At 41.7% G+C, this 23,623-nt stretch overlaps 1 protein-coding gene across 1 annotated transcript in view; it reads left to right on the forward strand.

The window, feature by feature from the left end:
• Window positions 1–23,623, forward strand: part of atrx (ATRX chromatin remodeler) — a 211,364-nt gene that overhangs the window by 142,894 nt on the left and 44,847 nt on the right. Inside the window, exons 24-28 of the mRNA XM_070883946.1 lie at window positions 3,715–3,884; window positions 4,281–4,443; window positions 12,367–12,467; window positions 19,615–19,723; window positions 21,270–21,447. Coding sequence (XP_070740047.1) covers window positions 3,715–3,884; window positions 4,281–4,443; window positions 12,367–12,467; window positions 19,615–19,723; window positions 21,270–21,447 — 721 coding nt within the window. The remainder of the gene's footprint in view (window positions 1–3,714; window positions 3,885–4,280; window positions 4,444–12,366; window positions 12,468–19,614; window positions 19,724–21,269; window positions 21,448–23,623) is intronic.

Here is a 23,623-nt window from a genome sequence, read left to right on the forward strand (position 1 = left end):
TTGAAGGTGAGAAACTTGGGTCTGAAAGCTAATGTCTTAAACTTAAATAAAAGCAATTAAAGGTATAAAGATAGAGTTGGCTAAAGTAAACTGGGAAAATAGATAAGCAGTGGTAGACATTTAAGGAAATATTTCATAACTCAGCAAAGATGTATTCCAGTGAGAAAGAAAGACTACGAGAAAGATGAACCATCCGTGGTTAGTTAAGGATGGTATCCAATTGAAAGAAAAGGCAAACAATGTTGTGAAGATTAGTGGTAGGCCAGAAGATTGAGAAATTTTTAGAAACCAGCAAAGGACGACTAAAAATATAATAGAGAGCGCAGATAGATTGAGAGTAAACTAGCAAGAGATATAAAAACACACAGTAAGAGCTTCTACAAGTATATAAAAGAAGAGAGTAGCTAAAGTATACGTTGGTCCCTTGGAAGATGAGACTGGGAAATTAATAATGGGAATCAAGGAAATGGCAGAAACTTTGAACAAATACTTTGAATCTGTCTTCACGGTAGAAGACAGTAAAAGTATCCCAATTATAGTCAATAATCAAGGAGCAAAAGGGAGGGAGTGACTTAAAACAATTACTACCACTAGAGAAAAGGTACTACAACAACAACTTGTATTTTTAATGCGTCTTTAACATTGTGAAACATCCCAGGGAGCTTCACAGGAGTATTATGTGCTAAAATTTGACTAGGCAAACTAAATGGACTACAGGTTGACAAGTTCCCTGGACCCAATGGCCTACATCCTTGGGTTTTAAAAGAAGTGGCTGCAGAGATAGTGGATGCATTAGTTGTCTTCTTCCAAAATTCCCTAGATTCTGGAAAGGTCCCAGTAGATTGGAAAACCACAAATGTTAACGCCCCTATTCAAGAAAGGAGGGAGACAGAAAGCAGGAAACTATAGACCAGTTAGCCTAACATCTGTCATTGGGAAAATGCTGGAATTCATTATTTAAAGGGGTAATAGCAGGACATTTAGAAAATTATAATGCAATCAAGCAGAGTCAACATGGTTTTGTGAATGGGAAATTGTGTTTGACAAATTTACCAGAGTTCTTTGAGGAAGTAACGAGCAGGGTGGGTAAAGGGGAACCAGTATTTAGATTTCCAAAAGGCATTTGACAAGGTGCCATATAAGGTTACTGCACAACAACTCACTGGGTTGGGGGTAATATATTGGCATGGATAGAGGAGTGGCTAACCTAACAGAAAAGTGTCTGGATAAATGGGTCATTTTCAGGTTGATAAACTAGTACTAGTGGGGTGCCACAGGGATCGATGCTAGCGCCTTAACTATTTATAATCTTTATTAATGACTTGGATGAGGGGACAGAGTGTAGTGCAGCCAAATTTGCTGATACAAAGATAGGTGGGACAGCAAGTTGTGAGGAGGACAGAGACTGAAAAGGAATATAGATAGGTTAAGTGAGTGGGCAAAAAGTTGGCAGATGGAGTATAAAGTGAGAAAATGTGAGGTTATCCACTTTGGTAGGAAGAATAGAAAAGCAAAATATTATTTAAATGGAGACTACAGAATGCTGCGGTACAGAGGGATCTGGTGTCCTCATACATGAAACAGAGAGTTAACATGCAGGTACAGCAAGTAATTAGTAAGGCAAATGGAATGTTGGCCTTTATAGAAACATAGAAAATAGGTGCAGGAGTAGGCCATTTGGCCTTTCGAGCCTGCACCGCCATTCAATGAGTTCATGGCTGAACATGCAACTTCAATACCCCATTCCTGCTTTCTTGCCATAACACTTGATCCCCCTAGTAGTAAGGACTACATCTAACTCCTTTTTGAATATATTTAGTGAATTGGCCTCAACAACTTTCGGTGGTAGAGAATTCCACAGGTTCTCACCACTCTCTGGGTGAAGAAGTTTCTCCTCATCTCGGTCCTAAATGGCTTACCCCTTATCCTTAGACTGTGACCCCTGGTTCTGGAATTCCCCCAACATTGGGAACATTCTTCCTGCATCTAACCTGTCTAAACCCGTCAGAATTTTAAACATTTCTATGAGATCCCCTCTCATTCTTAACTCCAGTGAATACAAGCCCAGTTGATCCAGTCTTTCTTGATATGTCAGTCCCGCCATCCCGGGAATCAGTCTGGTGATCTTTCGCTGCACTCCCTCAATAGCAAGAATGTCCTTCCTCAAGTTAGGAGACCAAAACTGTACACAATACTCCAGGTGTGGCCTCACCAAGGCCCTGTACAACTGTAGTAACACCTCCCTGTCCCTGTACTCAAATCCCCTCGCTATGAAGGCCAACATGCCATTTGCTTTCTTAACCATCTGCTGTACCTGCATGCCAACCTTCAATGACTGATGTACCATGACACCCAAGTCTCGTTGCACCTCCCCTTTTTCTAATCTATCACCGTTCAGATAATAGTCTGTCTCTGTTTTTACCACCAAAGTGAATAACCTCACATTTATCCACATTATACTTCATCTGCCATGCATTTGCCCACTCACCTAACCTATCCAAGTCACTCTGCAGCCTCATAGCATCCTCCTCGCAGCTCACACTGCCACCCAACAGTGTCCTCTGCAAATTTGGAGATACTACATTTAATCCCCCCCCCCGGTGGGGACTCAGAAAATAAAGTTTGGAAAGATGTTTTAGATGAAAGCTTTAGTTTGTAAACAATATTTAAGTCTAAAAACCAGATTTGAGATTAAAACGTACATGTGCTTCATTACATTGTTTTTCAGGTTTTTTTTGTTTCTGTACTGTTGGCCAATATGCAATAAATTAATGTCAATTTAGAAACTCCTTTCAGTTCTTGTAGTATTTTTCATGGTGAGTTAGAGGATATACTGTTTTCATAGAATTATAGATTAGTTAACAGCAGGGAAGAAGACCATTCAGCCTGTCGAGCCCGTGCTGGCTCGCTGAAAGAGCACCTCAGCACGTCTCACTTCCCCTGCCCTTTCCCTGTAGCCCTGCTGCATTTCTTCTTTCAGGTACTTATCCAACTCCCTTTTGAAAACCGTGATTAAATCTGCCTCAACCATCCTTTCAGGTAGTGCATTCCAGATCCTAACCACTTGCTGTGAAAAAAAAAGTTTTTTATGTCACCTTTGGTTCTTTTGCCAATCACCTTAAATCTGTGTCCTCTGGTTCTTGACCCTTCTGCCAATGGGAACAGTTTCTCTCTATCTACTCTGTCCAGACCCCTCATGATTTTGAATACTTCTATCAAATCTCCTCTCAACCTTCTCTCCTCTAAGGAGAACAACCCCAGCTTCTCCATTCTCCATTCTATCCAAGTCATTGAAGTACCTCATCCCTGGAATCATTCTCGTAATCTCCAAGGCCTTCACATCCTTCCTAAAGTGCGGTGCCTAGAATGGGACACACTACTCCGGTTGAGGTTGAACCAGTGTTTTATACAGGTTCATCATAATTGCCACGCTTTTATACTCCACCTCTATTCATGAAGCCCAGGATCCCGTATGCTTTTTTTTAACCGCTTTGTCAACCTGCCTTGTCACCTTCAACAATTTGTGCACCCCAAGGCGTCTCTGTTTCTGCACCCCTTTTAGGATTGTACCCTTTAGTATATTTCCTCTCTTCATTCTTTATACAAATAGAGGCATTATCAGCATTGTATGACAGGGAAATTCTTGCAGAAAGTAATTGTAACACTTAAAAGAAGTGTGTGCTATACTCATTCCTTTTATTATATTAAATTTAGTAAAAAGAAAAAAAAGCGTGGAAAGAAAAATGAAAGCAGCTCGAAGGAGAGTGGCAGTGATAATGATGTAGAAGTGATCAAGGTCTGGAATTCAAGATCGCGTGGTGGGGGAGAAGCCAGTACGGAAGACAAATCTTCTGCAGAACCGAGTGTTGCAAAAACAGAGGATGGTAGGAATTTAATTCATAGGCCAGGAATATTTATATTTTTTGAATTGTGTTTTTACACAATTCACATTAATTCTGTGCCATGTACTTTTTACTACAATGAAAAGTAGTTTTAATGCATAAAGCACTAACTTACTGCATTTACATAGAATTGGTTTGATAACTGCCACAGAACAAAAATGTAGTCATTCTCTATGCAGTCTCTCTACTGAAAAATCTTGGAACTAACAGGAGTTTGAATGTTCCCCACAGTTGTAAAGTAATGACCTGCTTCATAACCAATAGCGCATTAAGTATTGTAATTATTGGATAGAATTCTTATAATTTAAGTAATGCGTGCATTTCATGTCCTATATGTATTGCTATAAATCCACGTGATGTCAATCATTTTTCTTTTAGTGCCAGCAGCGAAGCCCTCAGCTGGTTCCAATCCAGGTAGTCCTGCCCCGGATTGGTACAAGGAGTTCATCACAGATGCTGATGCAGAAATATTGCAGCATTCTGGGAAAATGTCCCTTTTGTTTGAAATTCTATACATGTCTGAAGCAATTGGACAAAAAGTGTGAGTTGACAGTAATCCATTAAAAATTTGTTTTTTTTCTTGAGCTTTTGAGGAGGGCATAAATTAATTGTGATTTATGTTTTAATTCCACTGCACTTTTCCGTAACTGTAAAATTCTATTATAGCCCGTTCTGACTTTGCACAGTTCCCAAAAGTTGGAGGCAAAATAGAGTGACATGCACTTAGCAGTAGATCAAGTTACAGTGATTCATTCTGATCAATGATGGGGACTCCTGTAGAATTTTAAAATGTAATTATTGAATTTTATATTGTCTCCGGACATACAGTTCTGCATGAGCAGAAATTTTCTCCAATTGAATATTGGGAAGAGCGAATCCATTGTTTTCGGTCCCCACCACAAACTCCGTTCCCAAACCACTGACTCCATCCCTCTCCCCAACTTCTGTCCTAAGGTTGAAGCAATCTTAGTGTCATATTTGACACTGAAATGAGCTTTCGACCACATATCCGCAGAATAACTAAGACCGCCTATTTCCACCTCCATAGCATTGCCGTCTCCACCCTTGACTCAGTTCGTCTGCTACTGAAGCCCTCATCGATGCCTTTGTTACCTCTAGACTTGACTATTTTAACACACTCCTGGCTGGCATCCCACATTCTACCCTCCGTAAACTAAAGGCGATCCAAAACTCGGCAGACAGTGTCCTAACTCGCACCAAGTCCAGCTCATCCATCACCCATGTGCTCGCTGACCGACTTTGACTCCCTGTTAAGCAACGTCTCGATTTCACAATTCTCATCCTTGTTTTCAAATCCCTCCACGGCCTCCCCCTCACTCCTCCCTATCTCTGTAATCTTCTCCAGCCCCACAACCCCCCTGAGATATCTGTGCTCCTCTAATTCTGCCCTCTTGAGCATCCCTGATTATAATCGCTCAACCATTGGTAGCTGTGCCTTCTGTTGCCTATGCCCTAAGCCTGAAAACAAAGAGAGCCTGCAAACATTTTGGCATTGAAAACGCAAAGATGTTTTATAAATATATTGAGAAAGAGGATAACTAAAGAAAGAGTAGGGCATGACCTGCGAGGACCAGCAGCAGCAGGTTGGGGCCTTAAAGGAGGAGCAGAGTGGAGACGGCATTCAGCGCAACGGCCCCGACCTGCGAGGACCATCAGCAGTAGGACGGGACCTTAAAGGAGGAGCAGAGTGGAGCATACCACTTCAAGGTACAGCGCGTGCTGGTGCAGGAGAGCGACAGCTGTGAAGAGGGCAACTGGATTGGACATCCCCAAAATCCAGGTCGCTGATTTGGAGCATGGGCAGGTACATAAGGAGCAGCGCGGTCGGGGCGAAGGAGCGGCGAGAGATCGTGGAGCGATGTGATCAGGACCGGAGAGGCGTGAGTTCGGGGCCCAGAAGAGGTGAGGGCTCAGGCAGCACAGCCCAGTCCTCACTGCGATTATGTGTGCACACTAGGTCCATGCAGCAGAGCTAGTCTCCTGTCGTCTTGGTTAATCCTTGCCACTGGACCAAAACCTAGCTGTCAAGCCCGTGTGGTGACTGGTGTGCAACAGCCACCGCACGTTTTTTTTAAAAACCCACACAGCGGCATCTTTGGAGGGAGCATCGGAGGAGGAGCGGTGAGTTGTGGGAAGGCCCAGTAGTCAAGGGAGTGTCGGAAGAGGAGCGGTGAGTCGTGGGAAGACCTAGAAGTCGGAGGGAGCTTCGGAGGAGGAGCGGTGAGTCGTGGGAGGGCCCAGCAGTTGGAGGGAGCGTCGGAGGAGGAGCCAGCTGGTGCAGCTGCAGCAGGGAGACGTCACAGCCAAGGGGGTACGTGATTGGTGAGTAGTTTTTCATTTTCTTTTCCTTTATCAGTAGGTAACATCAAATTAAGTTAATTTAAGGGTTAAGTCATGGTAGGAGTGCCCAGACCCGTGTCATGCTCCTCCTGTGCCATGTGGGAACTCTGATGCTTCCAGTGGCCCTGATGACTACAATGAGCAGGAAGTGTATCCTGCTGCAGCACCCGACTGACCGCATTGCGGCACTGGAACTGCGCATGGATTCACTCTGGAGCATCCACGATGTTGAGCATAGCACATTTAGTGTGTTGGTCACACCGCAGCTAAAGGTTGCTCAGGTAGATAGGGAATGGGTGACCATCAGGAAGAGCAGTGGAGGAAGGTAGCGCAGGGGGCCCCTGCGGTCATCCCCCTCCAAAACAGATACACCGTCTTGGGTGCTGTTGGGGCGGGGGGGGGGGTGCAGGTATGATTCACCAGGGGAGGGCAGCAGTAGCCAAGTTCATGGCAATGTGGGTGGCTCTGCTGCACAGGAGGGCAGGAAAAAAAGTGGGAGAGCTATAGTACTAGGGGATTCTATTGTAAGGGAAATAGATAGATGTTTCTGTGGCCACAATCGAGACGCTAGGATGGTATGTTGCCTCCCTGGTGCAAGGGTCAAGGATGTCTGAGCGGCTGCAGGACATTTGGGAGGGGGAGGGTGAACAGCCAGTTGTTGTGGTGCATATAGGTACCAACGATATAGGTAAAAAACGGGATGCGGTCCTACAAGCTGAATTTAGGGAGCTAGGAGTTAGATTGTAGGACCTCAAAGGTAGTAATCTCAGGATTGCTACCAGTGCCACGTGCTCGTCAAGAGTAGGAATTGCAGGATCGCTAAGATGAATACGTGGCTTGAGGAATGGTACATAAGAACATAAGAATTAGGAACAGGAATAAGCCATCTAGCCCCTCGAGCCTGCTCCACCATTCAACAAGATCATGGCTGATCTGGCCGTGGACTCAGCTCCACTTACCCGCCCGCTCACCGTAACCCTTAATTCCCTTATTGGTTAAAAATCTATCTATCTGTGACTTGAATACATTCAATGAGCTAGCCTCAACTGCTTCCTTGGGCAGAGAATTCCACAGATTCACAATGCTCTGGGAGAAGAAATTCCTTCTCAACTCTGTTTTAAATTGGCTCCCCCGTATTTTGAGGCTGTGCCCCTAGTCCTATTCTCCCCTATCAGTGGAAACAACCTCTCTGCCTCTATCTCGTCTATCCCTTTCATTATTTTAAATGTTTCTATAAGATCACCCCTCATCCTTCTAAACTCCAACGAGTAAAGACCCAGTCTACTCAATCTAACATCATAAGGTAACCCCCTCATCTCCGGAATCAGCCTAGTGCAAGAGGGAGGGATTCAAATTCCTGGGACATTGGAGCCAGATTTGGGGGAGGTCTGCACCTGGGCAGGACTGGAACCAATGTCCTAGAGGGGAGTGTTTGCAAGTGCTGTTGGGGAGGGGTTAAACTAATATGGCAGGGTGATGGGAACCTATGCAGGGAGACAGAGGTTAGTGTTAAATCCAAGGAAGAGGCATATAAATTGGCCAGAAAAAGCAGCAAACCTGAGGACTGGGAGAAATTTAGAATTCAGCAGAGGAGGACAAAGGGTTTAATTAGGAGGGGAAAATGAGTATGAGAGGAAGCTTGCTGGGAACATAAAAACTGACTGCAAAAGCTTCTATAGAATTGTGAAGTGAAAAAGATTAGTGAAGACAAACATAGGTCCCTTGCAGTCAATCAGTTGAATTTATAATGGGGAACAAAGAAATGACAGACCAATTGAACAAATACTTTGGTTCTGTTTTCACGAAGGAAGACACAAATAACCTTCTGGAAATACTAGGGGACAGAGGGTCTAGTGAGAAGGAGGAACTGAAGGAAATCCTTACTAGTCAGGAAATTGTGTTGGAGAAATTGTTGATGGGATTGAAGGCTGATAAATCCCCAGGGCCTGATAGTCTGCATCCCAGAGTACTTAAGGAAGTGGCCCTAGAAATAGTGGATGCATTGGTGATCATTTTCCAGCAGTCTATCGACTCTGGATCGGTTCCTTTGGACTGGAGGGTAGCTAATGTGACACCACTTTTTAAGAAAGGAGGGAGAGAGAAAATGGGAAATTATAGACCGGTTAGCCTGACATCAGTGATGGGGAAAATGTTGGAATCAAATTATTAAAGATGAAATAACAGCACATTTGGAAAGCAGTGACCGGATCGGTCCAAGTCAGCATGGATTTATGAAAGGGAAATCATGCTTGACAAATCTTCGAGAATTCTTTTGAGGATGTAACTAGTAGAGTGGACAAGGGAGAACCAGTGGATGTGGTGTATTTGGACTTTCAAAAGGCTTTTGACAAGGTCCCACAAGAGAGATTAGTGTGCAAAATTAAAGCACATGGTATTGGGGGTAATGTATTGACGTGGATAGAGAACTGGTTGGCAGACAGGAAGCAGAGAGTCGGGATAAATGGGTCCTTTTCAAAATGGCAGGCAGTGACTAGTGGGGTGCCGCAGGGCTCAGTGTTGGGACCCCAGCTATTTACAATATACATCAATGATTTAGATTGAAGGAGAAAATGGGAAGGCTTCTCTTCCCACGAGTGGGCCCTTTGATATAAAGGATCGACGCTCGTCTCAACCCGTGTAGCAGCCCTCGTAGACGGGTGGCAAGGTATAACGGACGTCCGGGAATACTTTTCATCTCAGCCACCTGTGAGTAGAGATGTTCCCTGAATAGCAAAATTGTGCATCATTTGTACATTTCATAGATCCCTTCGCCCCCCGGTACGACCTTCCTCGATCTCTAATTGGGTTACCTTGTTAGTAATATTTTGGATTGACAGACCAAGACCTCAAGGCAATTTTTAGGCCTTATCTGGGATGATCTCATTAGGTTAGAATTTGCTGATCGTACATAGCGCCTAAAAGTCTGTTTAGAATCTTTTCACAGAGTCTTATCTTATCGGACTGGACGTACCTTAATGTTATCTGGTGTTTTGGTACATCAATGTTGAATCGGAGGCCTCTGGGTCCTTGGTGCTGGAATATATTAGAATCTGAGGTCAGCCACGGGCCACCTGCCCCTTTTGTTGAGCCAATGTAGAAGCCGGCACTTTAAACCTTATTTTGCTTATACCCTAATGCCAATTTTCTCTTGCAAGATGAAGGATTTGAGTGTAATATCTCCCAAGTTTGCAGATGACACTAAGCTGGGTGGCGGTGTGAGCTGCAAGGAGGATGCTAAGAGGCTGCAGGGTGACTTGGACAGGTTAGGTGAGTGCAAATGCATGGCAGATGCAGTATAATGTGGATAAATGTGAGGTTATCCACTTTGGTGGCAAAAACTTGAAGGCAGAATATTATCTGAATGACGGCAGATTAGGAAAAGGGGAGGTGCAATGAGACCTGGGTGTATGGTACACCAGTCATTGAAAGTTAACATGCAGGTACAGCAGGTGGTGAAGAAGGCAAATTACATGTTGGTCCTCATAGCTAGGGGATTTGAGTATAGGAGCAGGGGAGGTCTTACTGCTGATGTACAGGGCCTTGGTGAGGCCTCACCTGGAATATTGTATTCAGTTTTGGTCTCCTAATCTGAGGAAGGACGTTCTTGCTATTGAGGGAGTGCAGCGAAGGTTCACCAGACTGATTCCAGGGATGGCTGGACTGACATGAGAGACTGGATCGAATGTGCCTGTATTCACTGGAGTTTAAAAGAATGAGAGGGGATCTCAGAAACATCTAAAATACTGATGGGACTGGACAGGTTAGATGCAGGAAGAATGTTCCCGATGTTGGAAGTCCAAAACCAGGGGACACATTCCTAAGGATAAGGGGTAAGCCATTTAGGACCGAGATGAGGAGAAACTTCTTCACTCAGTTGTTAACCTGTGGAATTCTCTGCTGCAGAGAGTTGTTGATGCCAGTTCATTGGATATATTCAAGAGGGAGTTAGATATGGCCCTTACGGCTAAAGGGATCAAGCGGTATGGAGAGAAAGCAGGAAAGGGGTACTGAGATGATGATCAGCCATGATCTTATTGAATGTGGTGCAGGCTCGAATGGCCTACACCTGCACCTATTTTCTGTGTTTCTGTGTTTCCACCCTTCAAGATGTGGTTCAGGACCTGGAATATTGGGTCCTTCATTGAAACACCTGTGAACTCATCCCTTTTTTGCGTGGAAGCAAGTCATCCTCGATGAGGGACTGCCTATGCTGATGATGAAGCTCTGGAATTCCCTGCCTAAACCTCTCTGCCCCTCTACCTCTCTTTCCTCCTTCAAGATGCTCCTTAAAACCTACCTCTTTGATCAAGCTTTTGGTCACCTGCCCTAATTTCTCCTTGTGTGTCTCGGTATCAAATATTTTATCTCCTAATAGTCCTGTGAAGCACCTTGGGATGTTTAACTATGTTATAGGCGCTATATAAATACAAATTGTTGTATGTGTCAAAAATTAATCTAGGTCCTGTTTACTACAGTCTGGTGTTTCTACTTCTATTTGTGACTACTGTATTAATCTAAAAGTTCTATGCTGGAGGTTTGTCTAGGAATTTTCATGATGTGGAGAAAATAGATTATTTTTCACCCATCAGGTTGTTTTGGCAATCTTTAAGGATTTAATTGTAAATGGCAGAAAAGATTGAGAAGAGCATCAAAGTCACTAGATTGCAACAGTAAGTTTTACATAATGACTAATGGAAATTTGAGAAATACAACATGTGCCCCTATTGAAATTCACACTTGTGGCAGTGCTTTCATTATCCAATTGTATTATTGGGGACTGAAAAAGATTGTTCATTAGAATGTAAATGTCAACATGTGACTATATTTAAAGCAGGTTAGAGTAAATAAAAATAAGAGAATCTAAAATGTTTAATCAAAGCAACATCACAAAACATTGCGGCCTCTGCTTTTTCATTGGGTCAATCATTTTTTTTGAAAATCTGAAGAGTGGCCAAGTGTATTTACCTACCATTTCTATTCAGTGTCTTGCAATTGACCATTTTATTTAGTTAAGTCAGGTGATATATTTGTATACTTACTGCATATTAGTCTAGTGTGTCCCCAACATTTTAGCCTTTTCAATGCATTAAGTTTGAAGATGTACAACAGTTTGCTATCTCATAAGTACACAATTGATTTTCTATGCATTTTTGTAAATGCTGAATACAGTTAAATGTACAGAATCATAGAATATTTTCATAAGCGATACTTGCCCCCTTACAGTCTGAGCTGGAATGGGATTGTCTTGACTTTTTAACTACTTCAAGGAAGTTATCCGTGCATATCAACTAATAAGGATTGAGTTGACTGCCAATTTTACCCCAAAATGGCCTCCTTCCGTGCTGTAAATTTCTATGATTCTAAGATAGATTATTTTGGGGTGATGTGGCACTCCATCCAGTGAGCTGGCCAAGAACTTGTCAGAGCATGCTCTGAGGCAATGACAGAAGAGCTCAAGTGACTGGCTGCCCTGGGGCTCAAATCCCCAACCATCAGATTGAGAGGCATGCAGTTTCCAGTCTTGTGAATAGTCAAGAATTATTTGGTCTGGCATTTGGGGTTGAAAATTGTACTGCATTTCCCTGTGGAGTTATTGAGCACATATTTATAGATTGAGTTTTTAGTATAACTGCAGCTGTTCTACATATTGCCTTGTCTTATATTTGAGAAGTGTTTAAATTAAAGGTCAAGTAACCGCCAATTGAATTGATTTTTAAAAACCGGCATGGCAATTAAATTATCGGCAGTGGAAAAAAACTGTTGTGTTGCTTGATTAGACATTCTCTTCTCCCAGGGTATCAATCTAAATATTGAAAGGTATTTAGTTGGCTAGTTTCTTTATCGTATAAGTGCAGAAGGATATATTTATAGCAACAGATTTCTATCTTTAGCATTACTCAAAACAAATAGCAATTATTCTGCAACTATCCTTTCCTTTCCTCTGCCCCCCGCCCCCCTAACACCACTACCCTGCCCAAATCCAATATTCTAGTAATTGAATAAGTTAGTAGTTGTGAAAGATACATTTTAAAAAGGATGTAATTGACTAAAGTCAGCATTTTCCTCTTGTTGGACTCAATAATATTTGTGTATCCTATTCCAGACTTGTTTTCAGCCAGTCCCTGATATCATTGGATTTAATAGAAGATTTTCTGGAGATGGCAAACAGAGAAAAGTCAGATTCCAAATCTGATATTTATAAAGGTAATCTTAAATTCAACTCTTGCTTGAATTACAGCTCCAATGCCACACATGTAATCCTGTGGACTGACCTGCATTTTGATTTCAGAATTCTAGAAGATACAGGCCAGTTATGACTATTAGCAAGAAAGATTTAATTTTAAATTGCTTGCAAATACATACAATTAGTAGTAAATGCATGAAACTAATTTTGTGGGTGTACTTTCTGGGAATCTTTAGGGTCCTTTGTGTTAAACCTCCAATATTTTATTTGACACACATTTTCATTTTTTTTTATACCTGTCCCTGCTCACCGTTTTGTCTTCAAGTTTTTAACACAATTTTTATCTCCGTGATGCAAGCCTTTATTATTTTAGAGTTTTCATTAACTGAGATGGAGGGGGGAGAAATGTCAAGTGTATCTAAGTGATCTGGACTTCAACACTACAGTGTCACCTTAGTAACTTTTAAAACCGTTTGTAGGATTTTAGCAGAATTTGATTTGGTACTGCCATTTGGGCACCCATGGCCCTCTCTCTCTTTGAAACAATTTGTGCTTTTTGTAAATTAAATTCATTACTCATTCCTGGGTCTTGCACATAGAGCAGAGGAAACCCTACACTAAGATGCCTAGCAGTTCTGAAGCAATGAGTTAAAACTGTTTGTTTAAACGTGACTTGGACACCACACACCTAACCTACAGCAGGATCTTGAAGTAATGGAAAGACTAACATGCCCGTTGCCTCTTGTAAGCATGGCTCTAAAGGATCATGTCCAGACTGAAGTTGCCATCCACCAAGTTCCCCAGGAACTGATGTGATCCAACAATTGGGATAAATGTCCCTTTTATCTTCTATTCATTATCTTTGCGACCTCTTCTTGAACCATGTAAAGCCACTACTTTATCAACACTATATCCCACTGGTTCGCCCATTGTTCAAGATGAGTAAAGCGTGCTATCGTCTCTGGTGAGTTCATCAACAACACACTATCTGTGAAAGGCAGCTCTGCAATTTTTTCAGAAATGTCCAGAATAGAGACACTCTTCTGATGCTATCCAACAGATCATTGATTAGGATATCAAATAACATGGTGACTGGACAAACCTTTCCTCAGACCACTTCTGAAAGATATAGTAGGTTTATTACATGGATCTTGGAGCTAGAATGTGTCTATTACAGATAAAGTGCATGTTTTGACTACAGTCTCCCATAACTAGCGGCTTTGTGAGAGCTGAATGAGTACTGGGTTGCTCATCTTGCAGGTCGTTGAAAGCAATGTAAGTCGATTTTTCAACAACTTGCAGAGCTGCCTTTCACAGTGTGGTGTTGGTGAATTCACCTGAGCCTTATAAACCGTAACTTCAGCCATCCCTACATATTGGTCACAAGTAAAATACAGCATGCTTCTTTCCAATTGCACTCCAAAGTATTCAATGTGTGTGCTGCAACAATCTGAAAAACCACCTTAAGATATTAATCATCTTCAGTAGTTTTTATCTTATTGGGAATTTCCTCTTTGTGGATTAAAAAAAACACATTATTTCTCTAGAACAGTGAGGCCATGCAGAATCCTATTTCCCAGTCTCCGAATCCTATTTCCCAGTGTTACTTCACTGGCACAGAAACTAGGTTTGAAAAATAAAAGCAGCAATTGGACTCGGAAAGGGTAGCAAAGTATTTTTCCAAGACCACTGTCTCAGTTGGCTGAATTAAGTGCCAGATGAGACCAGACAAGTTCAGAATGCTTTGCTGCAGGATGTTCCACAAGCAATAGATAATGAGATTCTGGCCAGAGGAGCTTAGGAGTAAGGAAACTGATGAAGTGCAAGAGTTATAGTTACTGTTGAAGTTCTGGGAGGTTAAAGATTATTATTGAACAGATTCCATTTACAATTGTTTTTAACTTGTATTTAAATTACTACTTTGGTGCTGAGGAAGAGAACATTTTCTATTTTGGGCACCCGCTGTCCGTATCAAGTGCAGGCTATTTAGATGCAGAGTAAAGCTCCTATTCAGAAGTTCGTGCCACATTATGGGTATCTTGGCGCTTTTGGCTTCTGTACATTGACTCAATTCATGTCAAGTAGGTCTCTTGGTTATATGATAACCTCTAACATCACATAAAGACTGGTGCAAGAAAGGAGAGCGTTCAGTAAGCACTACTTCTACCCTAAGTGCTAATGACCTTACTACTTTTATACCATTGCAGTTCTGAGTTAACAACCTCGATTTTTCTATCTCTTCTCTTCTCTTCTCTCTCTTCCCGGCCCCCCCCCCCTGCCCTTTCCCTGAATGGACAAGAAAGGACCAGGCAAGGTGGCTAAAAATTAAAATTCTGCCTCCAAATTGCTGCATTGCCGGTCGCACTAATAATGCTAGCGATTCAAACCCTGGGCGAGGCTCCCGCTAAAAGCAGGCGCGGGATTACTTAATATTCAGCGGTCGCAGCCCAATGATAGGGAGGCCCAAGGAAAGTTTAAAAATTTTGAGCTACTCATGGATTCAGGGGGAGGAATAGAAGTGCTCAGCCCCCGAAAAGCCTCGCAAGGAGTCCTTGGACCTCGCCATCCCTGCCCCCACCTTTGCCGTCTGATCTTCGGGGAATCCTTTGACCTGACCTCCCCCGGATCTTCAGGAAATAACGACATCCCCTGATCTTTAGGGAATCCTGAGGCTTGGAAACCCCAGCTGCCTTGTTCCACTACAATATGAGGCTGTCCCCACTGCCCACTGACTACCGGGGACCGTTCCCTTGGGGCCCTGGCTGCAGCCAAATTTCTGCTCCCAGCCATCGGCCAGGTCGTGTATCTGGCCGACTGTCAGGCAGGAGAAGAGGTAGCTTTATTTAAATGAGACCCTGCTGTTAAGATGGTTAGGGCCTCCATGTCTCCAACCTGGTCGGGTGCACCTCCTGTATAGGGCCCGTGCGCACCCTTCCTGCGAGGCCAAAACGTTTAATAATTGGGTCTTCTGTGTTTGCATGTACAAATGCCCGTCTTTTTGAAGTGAAAATCAACTGGTTTGTAATCTTTGATTAATTATCTGAAAGGCAATCGAACCATGCAAAGTTAACTGTCCCAGAAAATGTAAATGATTTGAATGTGAGGTGTAAATATAGATGGTAAATCCGGGTTCTTTCAATCAATGAAAGTAGGCAGTATTTCCATTTGAGTAACGCTGTGTTCAGCAAAATCAACTTGGTGGTTTCCCATAATCCATCAACTTGCATTACTACTTCCGGATGTCACCCCTAAGGAACTTAATGCATTCTGCATTCATATTGAATAAATAAACTTTAACCCCAATGAATTAAAGGTTAGTTAACCAATGCCCGCAGCAATCAGCTGTGTTTTTTTGTACATCTGGCATTAGGTAGTGTTGCTTCACAACATAATTAAACTGCAGCTGTTCTGCATTTCAATTCCATAGTGATTAGACCTTAGAAGTTTGATTCCTGAAAGTATTACTTTGGGGATGCAATTTTCCTGGGATAGATTGTTCCCTAGTAATTGAAACCATGCACATGGAAGAATAAAAAAAGAGGGTTAATATTGTAATATAGGAGGTTAAATGTGTTTTGTCTATTAAAATTGACTTTTATATAAAGATAAATATGAGGCTTTTTTAGCTTGGAAAAAGTAGGTTATATTTTCCTATTTTAATTTCTTATCAATTGAAAAGTTGGGCATGAAACATTAAGACTACACTGATTAAAGGCCGTGCCATTTAGGGAATCTGTCTAGATCTGTAGTCTTAACGTTTTGATCCCAGTCTGATTGTGAGGTGTAAAGGAATTGCAGGACATATTTTCCTCAGTTTGTAACCTATTAGATACAGAACTTATTTAATGCAGTGAAAAGCTGTGTTGCTATTTTAACTGTTCACCTATTATTGCTTTACTTAAAATCTTTTTTGTCTCCCCAACGAGATTGTTTACCTCCATCCACCTTCCTTCAGCCCTTCCAAAAGGAGAGGTGGAGGAGAGGTGGAAACATTCAATGACCAGTGTTTCAATGATTGCCACCAGTATCATTCAAGAACCCTTGTAGTGAGCTAATGAGCAATGTTTTATCACTCACTCCTTGAGATGTGACCTATTGGAATATATTATGATTGAAGCTGCTTATTCTGTACAGTACCTGGATCTCATTGTTCTACTCATCTATAACAACTGAGAAGTAAGACCAACATAAAGAATAAGCTTTGCCGCTTTAATGATGCTTCGCTCTATTGATTTGATGAAAATATCAATAATGCAAATTAGTGCAAATGGAAAATGATTTGATGCCTGATCACCATTTTCAGAATTTTAAAACTCTGGTCTGGCAGCTGAATTAAAGCAGGAAGCCATGACTTCAGAATGACCTGGAAGTGACGTGGAGCTGCCAGTGTGGTCTAAAGTCTCAGCCCTCAATTGTGATCAGTGGAGCTTCTCTGGGACACATGGGGCTCCTTCCCACCATTGGTGTTGCAGGAACAGCATGGTGGCAAGGGGACCTAATGTGGCTGGTCTTTGCTGATGTAAAAAAAAAAAATTTTTAAATACAAAGGTGTTGTCAAATGTTTTCTGATGAACTTTGTACGTTGAATAAAAAGTTATCCATAAAACCTTTTCCCCCTTTAATCACTTATTGTAATGTAAGCCTTTGGCTGTTACGTTAACTTTTGAAGAAACTGTTAACTTGTTGGAATGTTTTTCAATAACCTGTTAAATATCATCCAAATCTTTCCACCCAAGTGATTTTTTTTTTTATTGAGAATTGTTGGTTACTGAAATAGTGGCAGTAGAAATCCCGATTTTTTTTTTTTTAAATGATGCATTAAAAAAATCTTGCATGATTCTGCAGGCGAGACATTCTGGATCAAACTTCGGTTACAGCAAAAACAGCTGCTGTAAATAAATGGTTTTCACAGGTTTTTATGTAATATTTTAAAGTGGTGGATTCCATTATTCAGTTTAACAGAAAACAAATTGTGGGACATACAGCTTTCATTTACAAAACAAACATACATTTTTATTTATGGCTGAAACCAAATATGATGATTGACTTTGTAGACTAAATGACAGCTTCTAGTCTCTTCTGTACCCAGGGACTTGTCGTTCAAGTTCTTATAACATCTGTTTCTATCTTGAAAGCAATAGGTTATCAAGCATGTTCAGTAACTAACAAGTGATCTATTTTAAAAATGGTGCAGCATATTGGAATAGTTAAACTTGACTAGACTTTAAGTTCCAAAAAATAGAATAGCGGTAAGCTGGGAAATTATAGGTTGGGTTAGCCTTGCCTTTGGTTGTGGGAATATTTCTAGAATTCATAATGCAGGAGAAATTTAGTGAACACTTAGAAAGGTATAGATTAATCATTGACAGTCAACATAGATTTGTAAAGAGCTTGAAGAGTTCACTTGCTTTGAGGAAATCAGTGTACAAATGAAGGAAATACAAATGTTATCTTTATGGATTTTCAGAAAGTGTTTGGTAAGGTTACTACATGAAAAAATGACACACATAGTATTAAAATGAATGTAGCTGCACAGATGAAAAAATTATATAGGGATAAAGAGAAAAGAGTAGAGGTAAATGAATATAGGTTGATGAGAGGAATGGGCAGAAACGCAGTCTACTGTTTTTAAAAAAATAAAAAATAAATTGTACATTTTGGGGGAAATAGTAAAAGGAAGCACACCCTAAATAGTAAGATTCTTAACCGGATAGAATAACCGAGATCTAGGATGCAGGTACATAAATCTTTAAAGGTGGTAGAGCAGGTAGATAAGCTTATATTAAAAAAGGCAAATAGGATTGTGTTGTGTACATATAGGCACTGTATATAAAGGGAAAGTGGTGAAGTTGAATTTAACTGTGATTGGTTAGGCCACTGTTTGAAACAAAGCATTGTATGACGTTTTGGACACTCCATTACAAGAAGGATAGTTGTGCAATGTGAAGATTCAGTAGAAAGACACAATAAATAAGATCTTCACAAGGTGATGATGAGGAAGCCTATTCAACCCTTCACAGCTTGTCCTACGAAGAAAGGTCCTGAATCATTGCATCTAATTGTTGAATGATTTAAGTTTTTACTTCCACTACACTACTTAGAAATTCAGTTCATATACTACTCACTTTGTGAAGAGCTTACTGACATCAGCCAGAAATGTGCTGTTTCCATGTTTGAGCCTGTGTTTCCTTGTCCTTTGCTCACTGTTTAGTTTGAACTAATTTTCTGAATCTACCCTTTTTCCCCCACTGGAACTGAGGTTTAAGGAAAGGCATAATGGTGCTTTTTAAAAGCATGAAAGATTTTGCAAGGGATAAATAGTAAGATTGTTTCCACTGTTTGGTGAATCTAACTAAGGGTGTAGCTTGAGAATTGCCGCAAGGGCAAAGGGGGAAAGTTGCAGGAAATTATTTGACAGTCATTAGAACATTAACTGCTTTTGTTAAAGCACTTCATGAGGCAGACTACAACAGTTAAAATGGAGTTAGATAGGCATTATCCTATACTTATAAAGAACATACAAAGAAATGGGAGAAAGCACATCAAAATGGGATTCAAAGAGGTGGCATAAGCACAATGGACCACATAGTCGCCTCTAATGCTGTAGTTTCTATATTCTGTTCTGTGACTGACTAGTGACCTGGCTAATTTCTTGGGGCTCTTTTGACCCTTTTTATATTCTGTCTTTTAATTAAAATAATATATATATATAACTGCTCCAAGTAGCAGAGCTGCACTAGAAAAATATTGGCTCCTTGTTTTTAAGTGGAAATGCCACTTTATAGGACATTAGATTCATTTTTTCTCTTTTTTTTGATAAATATATATTTGTTTGAGTGGGAGTGCAAACCTAGTCAAGATTTTTTTTTTCTCTAGTCACCCATGACCTTTTTCCTGATCTTCCAAATGCACCAACTGTGGTGGAAAGGGGCATTGACTATTCAACTAACTTATCTTTTTGACACCCATCTCCTCCCTCAGCACACCCGTGATGTTTAAGATCCCACAAAGATGAACAATTGTACGACTGTTCTCTCGCTAGAGTAAAAACTCAACTGGAATTCCTGAATAAGTTTGATTCCTGAAGAACCAGTGCATTTTATTTTTATGAATGCAAGTCTTCATCAAAAGAATGTTCCATTTACAAATAAGTATTTCAAATTGCAGGTACTGGGAAATGGTACAGAAATATAGATTACTATCGAATGGATGGTTCTACAAGTGCACAAACCAGAAAAAAATGGGCTGAAGAGTTCAATGATGAGAGTAATGTCAGGTAATGTTATATACGAAAATGAATGTGAAATTTTTGGCATTAAAAATCTGCAAAACTAGTACACTTACAAATATCCAAAGTTTAATGTGAAATGGGAAAATAGTGTGAAAATTAATTTACTGTTGTTTTTCAAAGGCAATTTCAAATTTGTATGATGTGTAGAGATAATATTGACTGATACAGGGTAGTGTTAACCTTGAGCACTATTTGTTGAACAGTTTGGGAAATGCACACTTTAATAAATTAATTCAGATATGCTGCAGGTAAACAATAGTTATGCAACACAGACTAATTTAGCGTACAATGAATTTATACTTGCTGCGATATTGAGTTTGTCCAGATATTGTTTGGATAAACAGTTTGATTATCCTAGGTTTTATTTGCACTATTAGTTTATAATGGCCTCTAATTCACGGTCAGCGGGGAAGCAAAGGCATACGCCGCTGGCCCTGAGGTAAGCTTCCCACAAAGAACTCGTGAGAAGTTCGGCTTTTCCAATGTTCAGTTACAATCAGTGTAGTTTATTGGGGGATCCCTAACGCCAGCTGCTGTGATGTCAACAAGCTATCTAAGCAACCAACCACAATGCAGACCCGGGAACCCGGAAGTGAATTTGCTCCTTTTATTCTATTTTTTTTTTAAATGTTAGAACAAAACAAAGATTGGGGATCTCGTGGGGGAAAGGTAAACCTGAAATAAATATGTACAAACTTTTTTTTAAAATTGCAAAACATTTTAAGTTTCTTAAAATTTGTACTTTTATTAAAATGAATAAATTTGGCACTCCACAAATATAAAAAATAGTTTTTCAGGTCCATGAGGTTTGTTTAGCAGTCAATACGCTGCTAAAACCCCAGTTACAGCGAATCTAACAAGGCCCTGAAGGTGCATTTAAGAGTGATATTACCACAGAAAAGCCCAAGAAAATCAGTATAAAGAATTCTGAATTATATTTACTCAAATTGATATTCCAAGAACATTTCTAAACACAATGCAGGTTAATGATCATTAAAATATATGTATCTAATAGGGAGTATGTGATTTTATAAATGATTGCAAAACCGGATGTATTTTGCAAAATCAGAATACAGCGGATGCTGGACATCTAAAATAAAAACAAAATGCTGGAAGTACTCGACCTGAAATGTTAACTTTATTTATTTCTCCACAGAAGCTGCCTGACCACCTGAGTATTTCCAGCATTTTCTCTCATTATTAAATATTGCATTTGTTTGCATATTAAGTGTGCTTTGTAAATGATAGACCGCATGGAATTTAACTCCAATAATTCACATGTACTTAGCTGCAGGGCAACTAAATTGAATTTGGGCTGTAATTATTTCTTTCTCTCGCTCTCTCCCCCTCCCTGGCTTTTTCATTTTTAAAAACCACCATAATATATGTGGGGAGCAAAGTGGAGCCAGTGTGACGATAAAGTGTCCTGGTTAAAGCAGCACTAAAAGTTTGCTGTATTTTTGGTTTTGTTGCTGTCCTAAATTGGTTGTGATTTTTAAGCTTGATCGTTTTGTGCAATTATTTCTTACAGGGGGCGTCTATTCATTATTTCCACCAAAGCGGGATCTCTGGGGATTAATTTGGTAGCTGCCAACCGTGTCATCATTTTTGATGCTTCATGGAATCCTTCCTATGATGTCCAGAGCATCTTTCGTGTTTACCGTTTTGGGCAGATAAAGCCAGTCTTTGTCTACAGGTTCTTGGCTCAGGTAAAAAAGCTGCACCTCTTTATATCCAGAGATGGATCGGTACATGTGTGTTTTTTTCCGAAGAGTTGGCACATTATTGCATGCAAATTCTAGGGAGAAAATAATGGACGATGATGTTGAGTGGCTTTCATTCCCTTTCCACCTCCTTTATATTTGTTTAAAAATCATGGGGCTACTGTGAAGCTTTCTATTGTCCAAAACAAAAACTGTTCATGGTGTTTTTGTGTGGACAGGCCCCCTCAGTTGTATTGGTATGAAAATATTTGATTACTGTTCCTTTCTTAATGCACTTAAAACTAAATTAATTTTTTTTTAATTGTAAAGGGCATTAAATCTTTGATCTTGCCATCTGGTTTTCCTTTTCACAAAACCTGTGGATCGAGTTGTATTTTCAGTTTTTACACAATATTCTTGCATCTATGGCCTTATCTAGCAGAATATTCTGGACATAGAAACAAGGGGCCCAAGTTTCGGGCCGCGCCTAGAACGGCGCAGCCCCGACCTGGACGCCCGTTTTTCGCGCCCGAAAGTGCGCCTAAAAAATACTTGCAGATTTTCCAGCTCCCTACAGGTCCTTTGGAGCCGGGCGTGGCGCAGCACGAGCTGTGGGAGACGAAGCCAGGTCCCTGCGCTGAAAACAGTGCCGGGACCTCTGCACAGGCGCACGACAGTGGGCACGCATGTGCAGTAGCTCCAGGCGCCCTAAACTGTATGGGAGGGGCCCAAGCATGCCGCCCCTAGCCCTGGCCGAATGGCCTCACTGGGGCTGCGTGGATCAGGCTGCACCTCCCACGCCCAGCTCCTGTTTCCTCCCTTCAGCTGGCGCTCTCAAACCCCCCCAGCTCCCGCTCCGACTCCACCCCGATTCGACCTGACTCCCGCTTCCCCCCCCCCCCCCAGGACCCTGGCCACCTACCTTTAACTCCGGTGCTGGGGGCAGGCCCCACCCGAAGTCTTGGGCCCGTTCAGCCTCACTCTCCTCTCCCCTCTCCCCCACCCTTATCCCTTCTCTCCCTCTCCCTCCCTCCCTTCTCTCTCTCCCTTTCTCCCTCTCCCTCCCTCCCTTCTCCCTCTCCCTCCCTCCCTTCTCCCCCTCCCTCCCTCCCTTCTCTCCCTCCCTTCTCTCCCTCCCTCCCTCCCTCCCTCCCTCCCTTCTCCCTCTCCCTCCCCCCCCTCTCTCTTCCTCCCCCTCCCCTCGCTGTCAGAAACACAGACACTGACAGACAGAGAGTGAGAGAGACACTGACAGAGACACACTGGGGGTGGGTGGGGGGCGCGTACCAGCACGCTGTTGGAGGGCTCCCGGTGCTGCAGTCTGTAAGTAGAAAATGTTTTATTTATTTTTTTAATAATTTTTTATTGATTTAGGGCCATATCTAACTCCCTCTTGAATATATCCAATGAACTGGCATCAACAACTCTCTGCAGTGGAGAATTCCACAGGTTAACAACTCAGTGAAGAAGTTTCTCCTCATCTCAGTCCTAAATGGCCTACCCCTTATCTTAAGACTGTGTCCCCTGGTTCTGGACTTCCCCAACATCGGAAACATTTTTCCCACATCTAACCTATCCAGTCCCGTCAGAATCTTATATATTTCTATGAGATCCCCTCTCATCCTTCTAAATTCCAGTGTATAAAGGCCCAGTTGATCCAGTCTCTCCTCATATATGTCAGACCAGACCAGCCATCCTGGGAATCAGTCTGGTGAACCTTCACTGCACTCCCTCAATAGCCAGAACGTCCTTCCTCAGATTAGGAGACCAAAGCTGAACACAATATTCCAGGTGAGGCCTCACCAAGGCCCTGTACAATTGCAGTAAGACCTCCCTGCTCCTATACTCAAATCCCCTAGCTATGAAGGCCAACATACCATTTGCCGCCTTCACCGCCTGCTGTATCTGTATGCTAACTTTCAATGATTGTTGTACCATGACACCCAGGTCTCGTTGCACCTCCCCTTTTCCTAATCTGCCGCCATTCAGATAATCTGCCTTCACGTTTTTGCCACCAGTGGATAACCTCACATTTATCCACATTATACTGCATCTGCCATGCGTTTGCCCACTCACCTAACCTATCCAAGTCACCTGCAGCCTCTCAGCATCCTCCTCACAGCTCACACCGCCAACCAGCTTAGTGTCACCTGCAAACTTGGAGATATTACACTCAATTCCT

This window comes from Pristiophorus japonicus, chromosome 6, assembly GCF_044704955.1.
Source record: "Pristiophorus japonicus isolate sPriJap1 chromosome 6, sPriJap1.hap1, whole genome shotgun sequence".
NCBI lineage: Eukaryota > Metazoa > Chordata > Chondrichthyes > Pristiophoridae > Pristiophorus > Pristiophorus japonicus.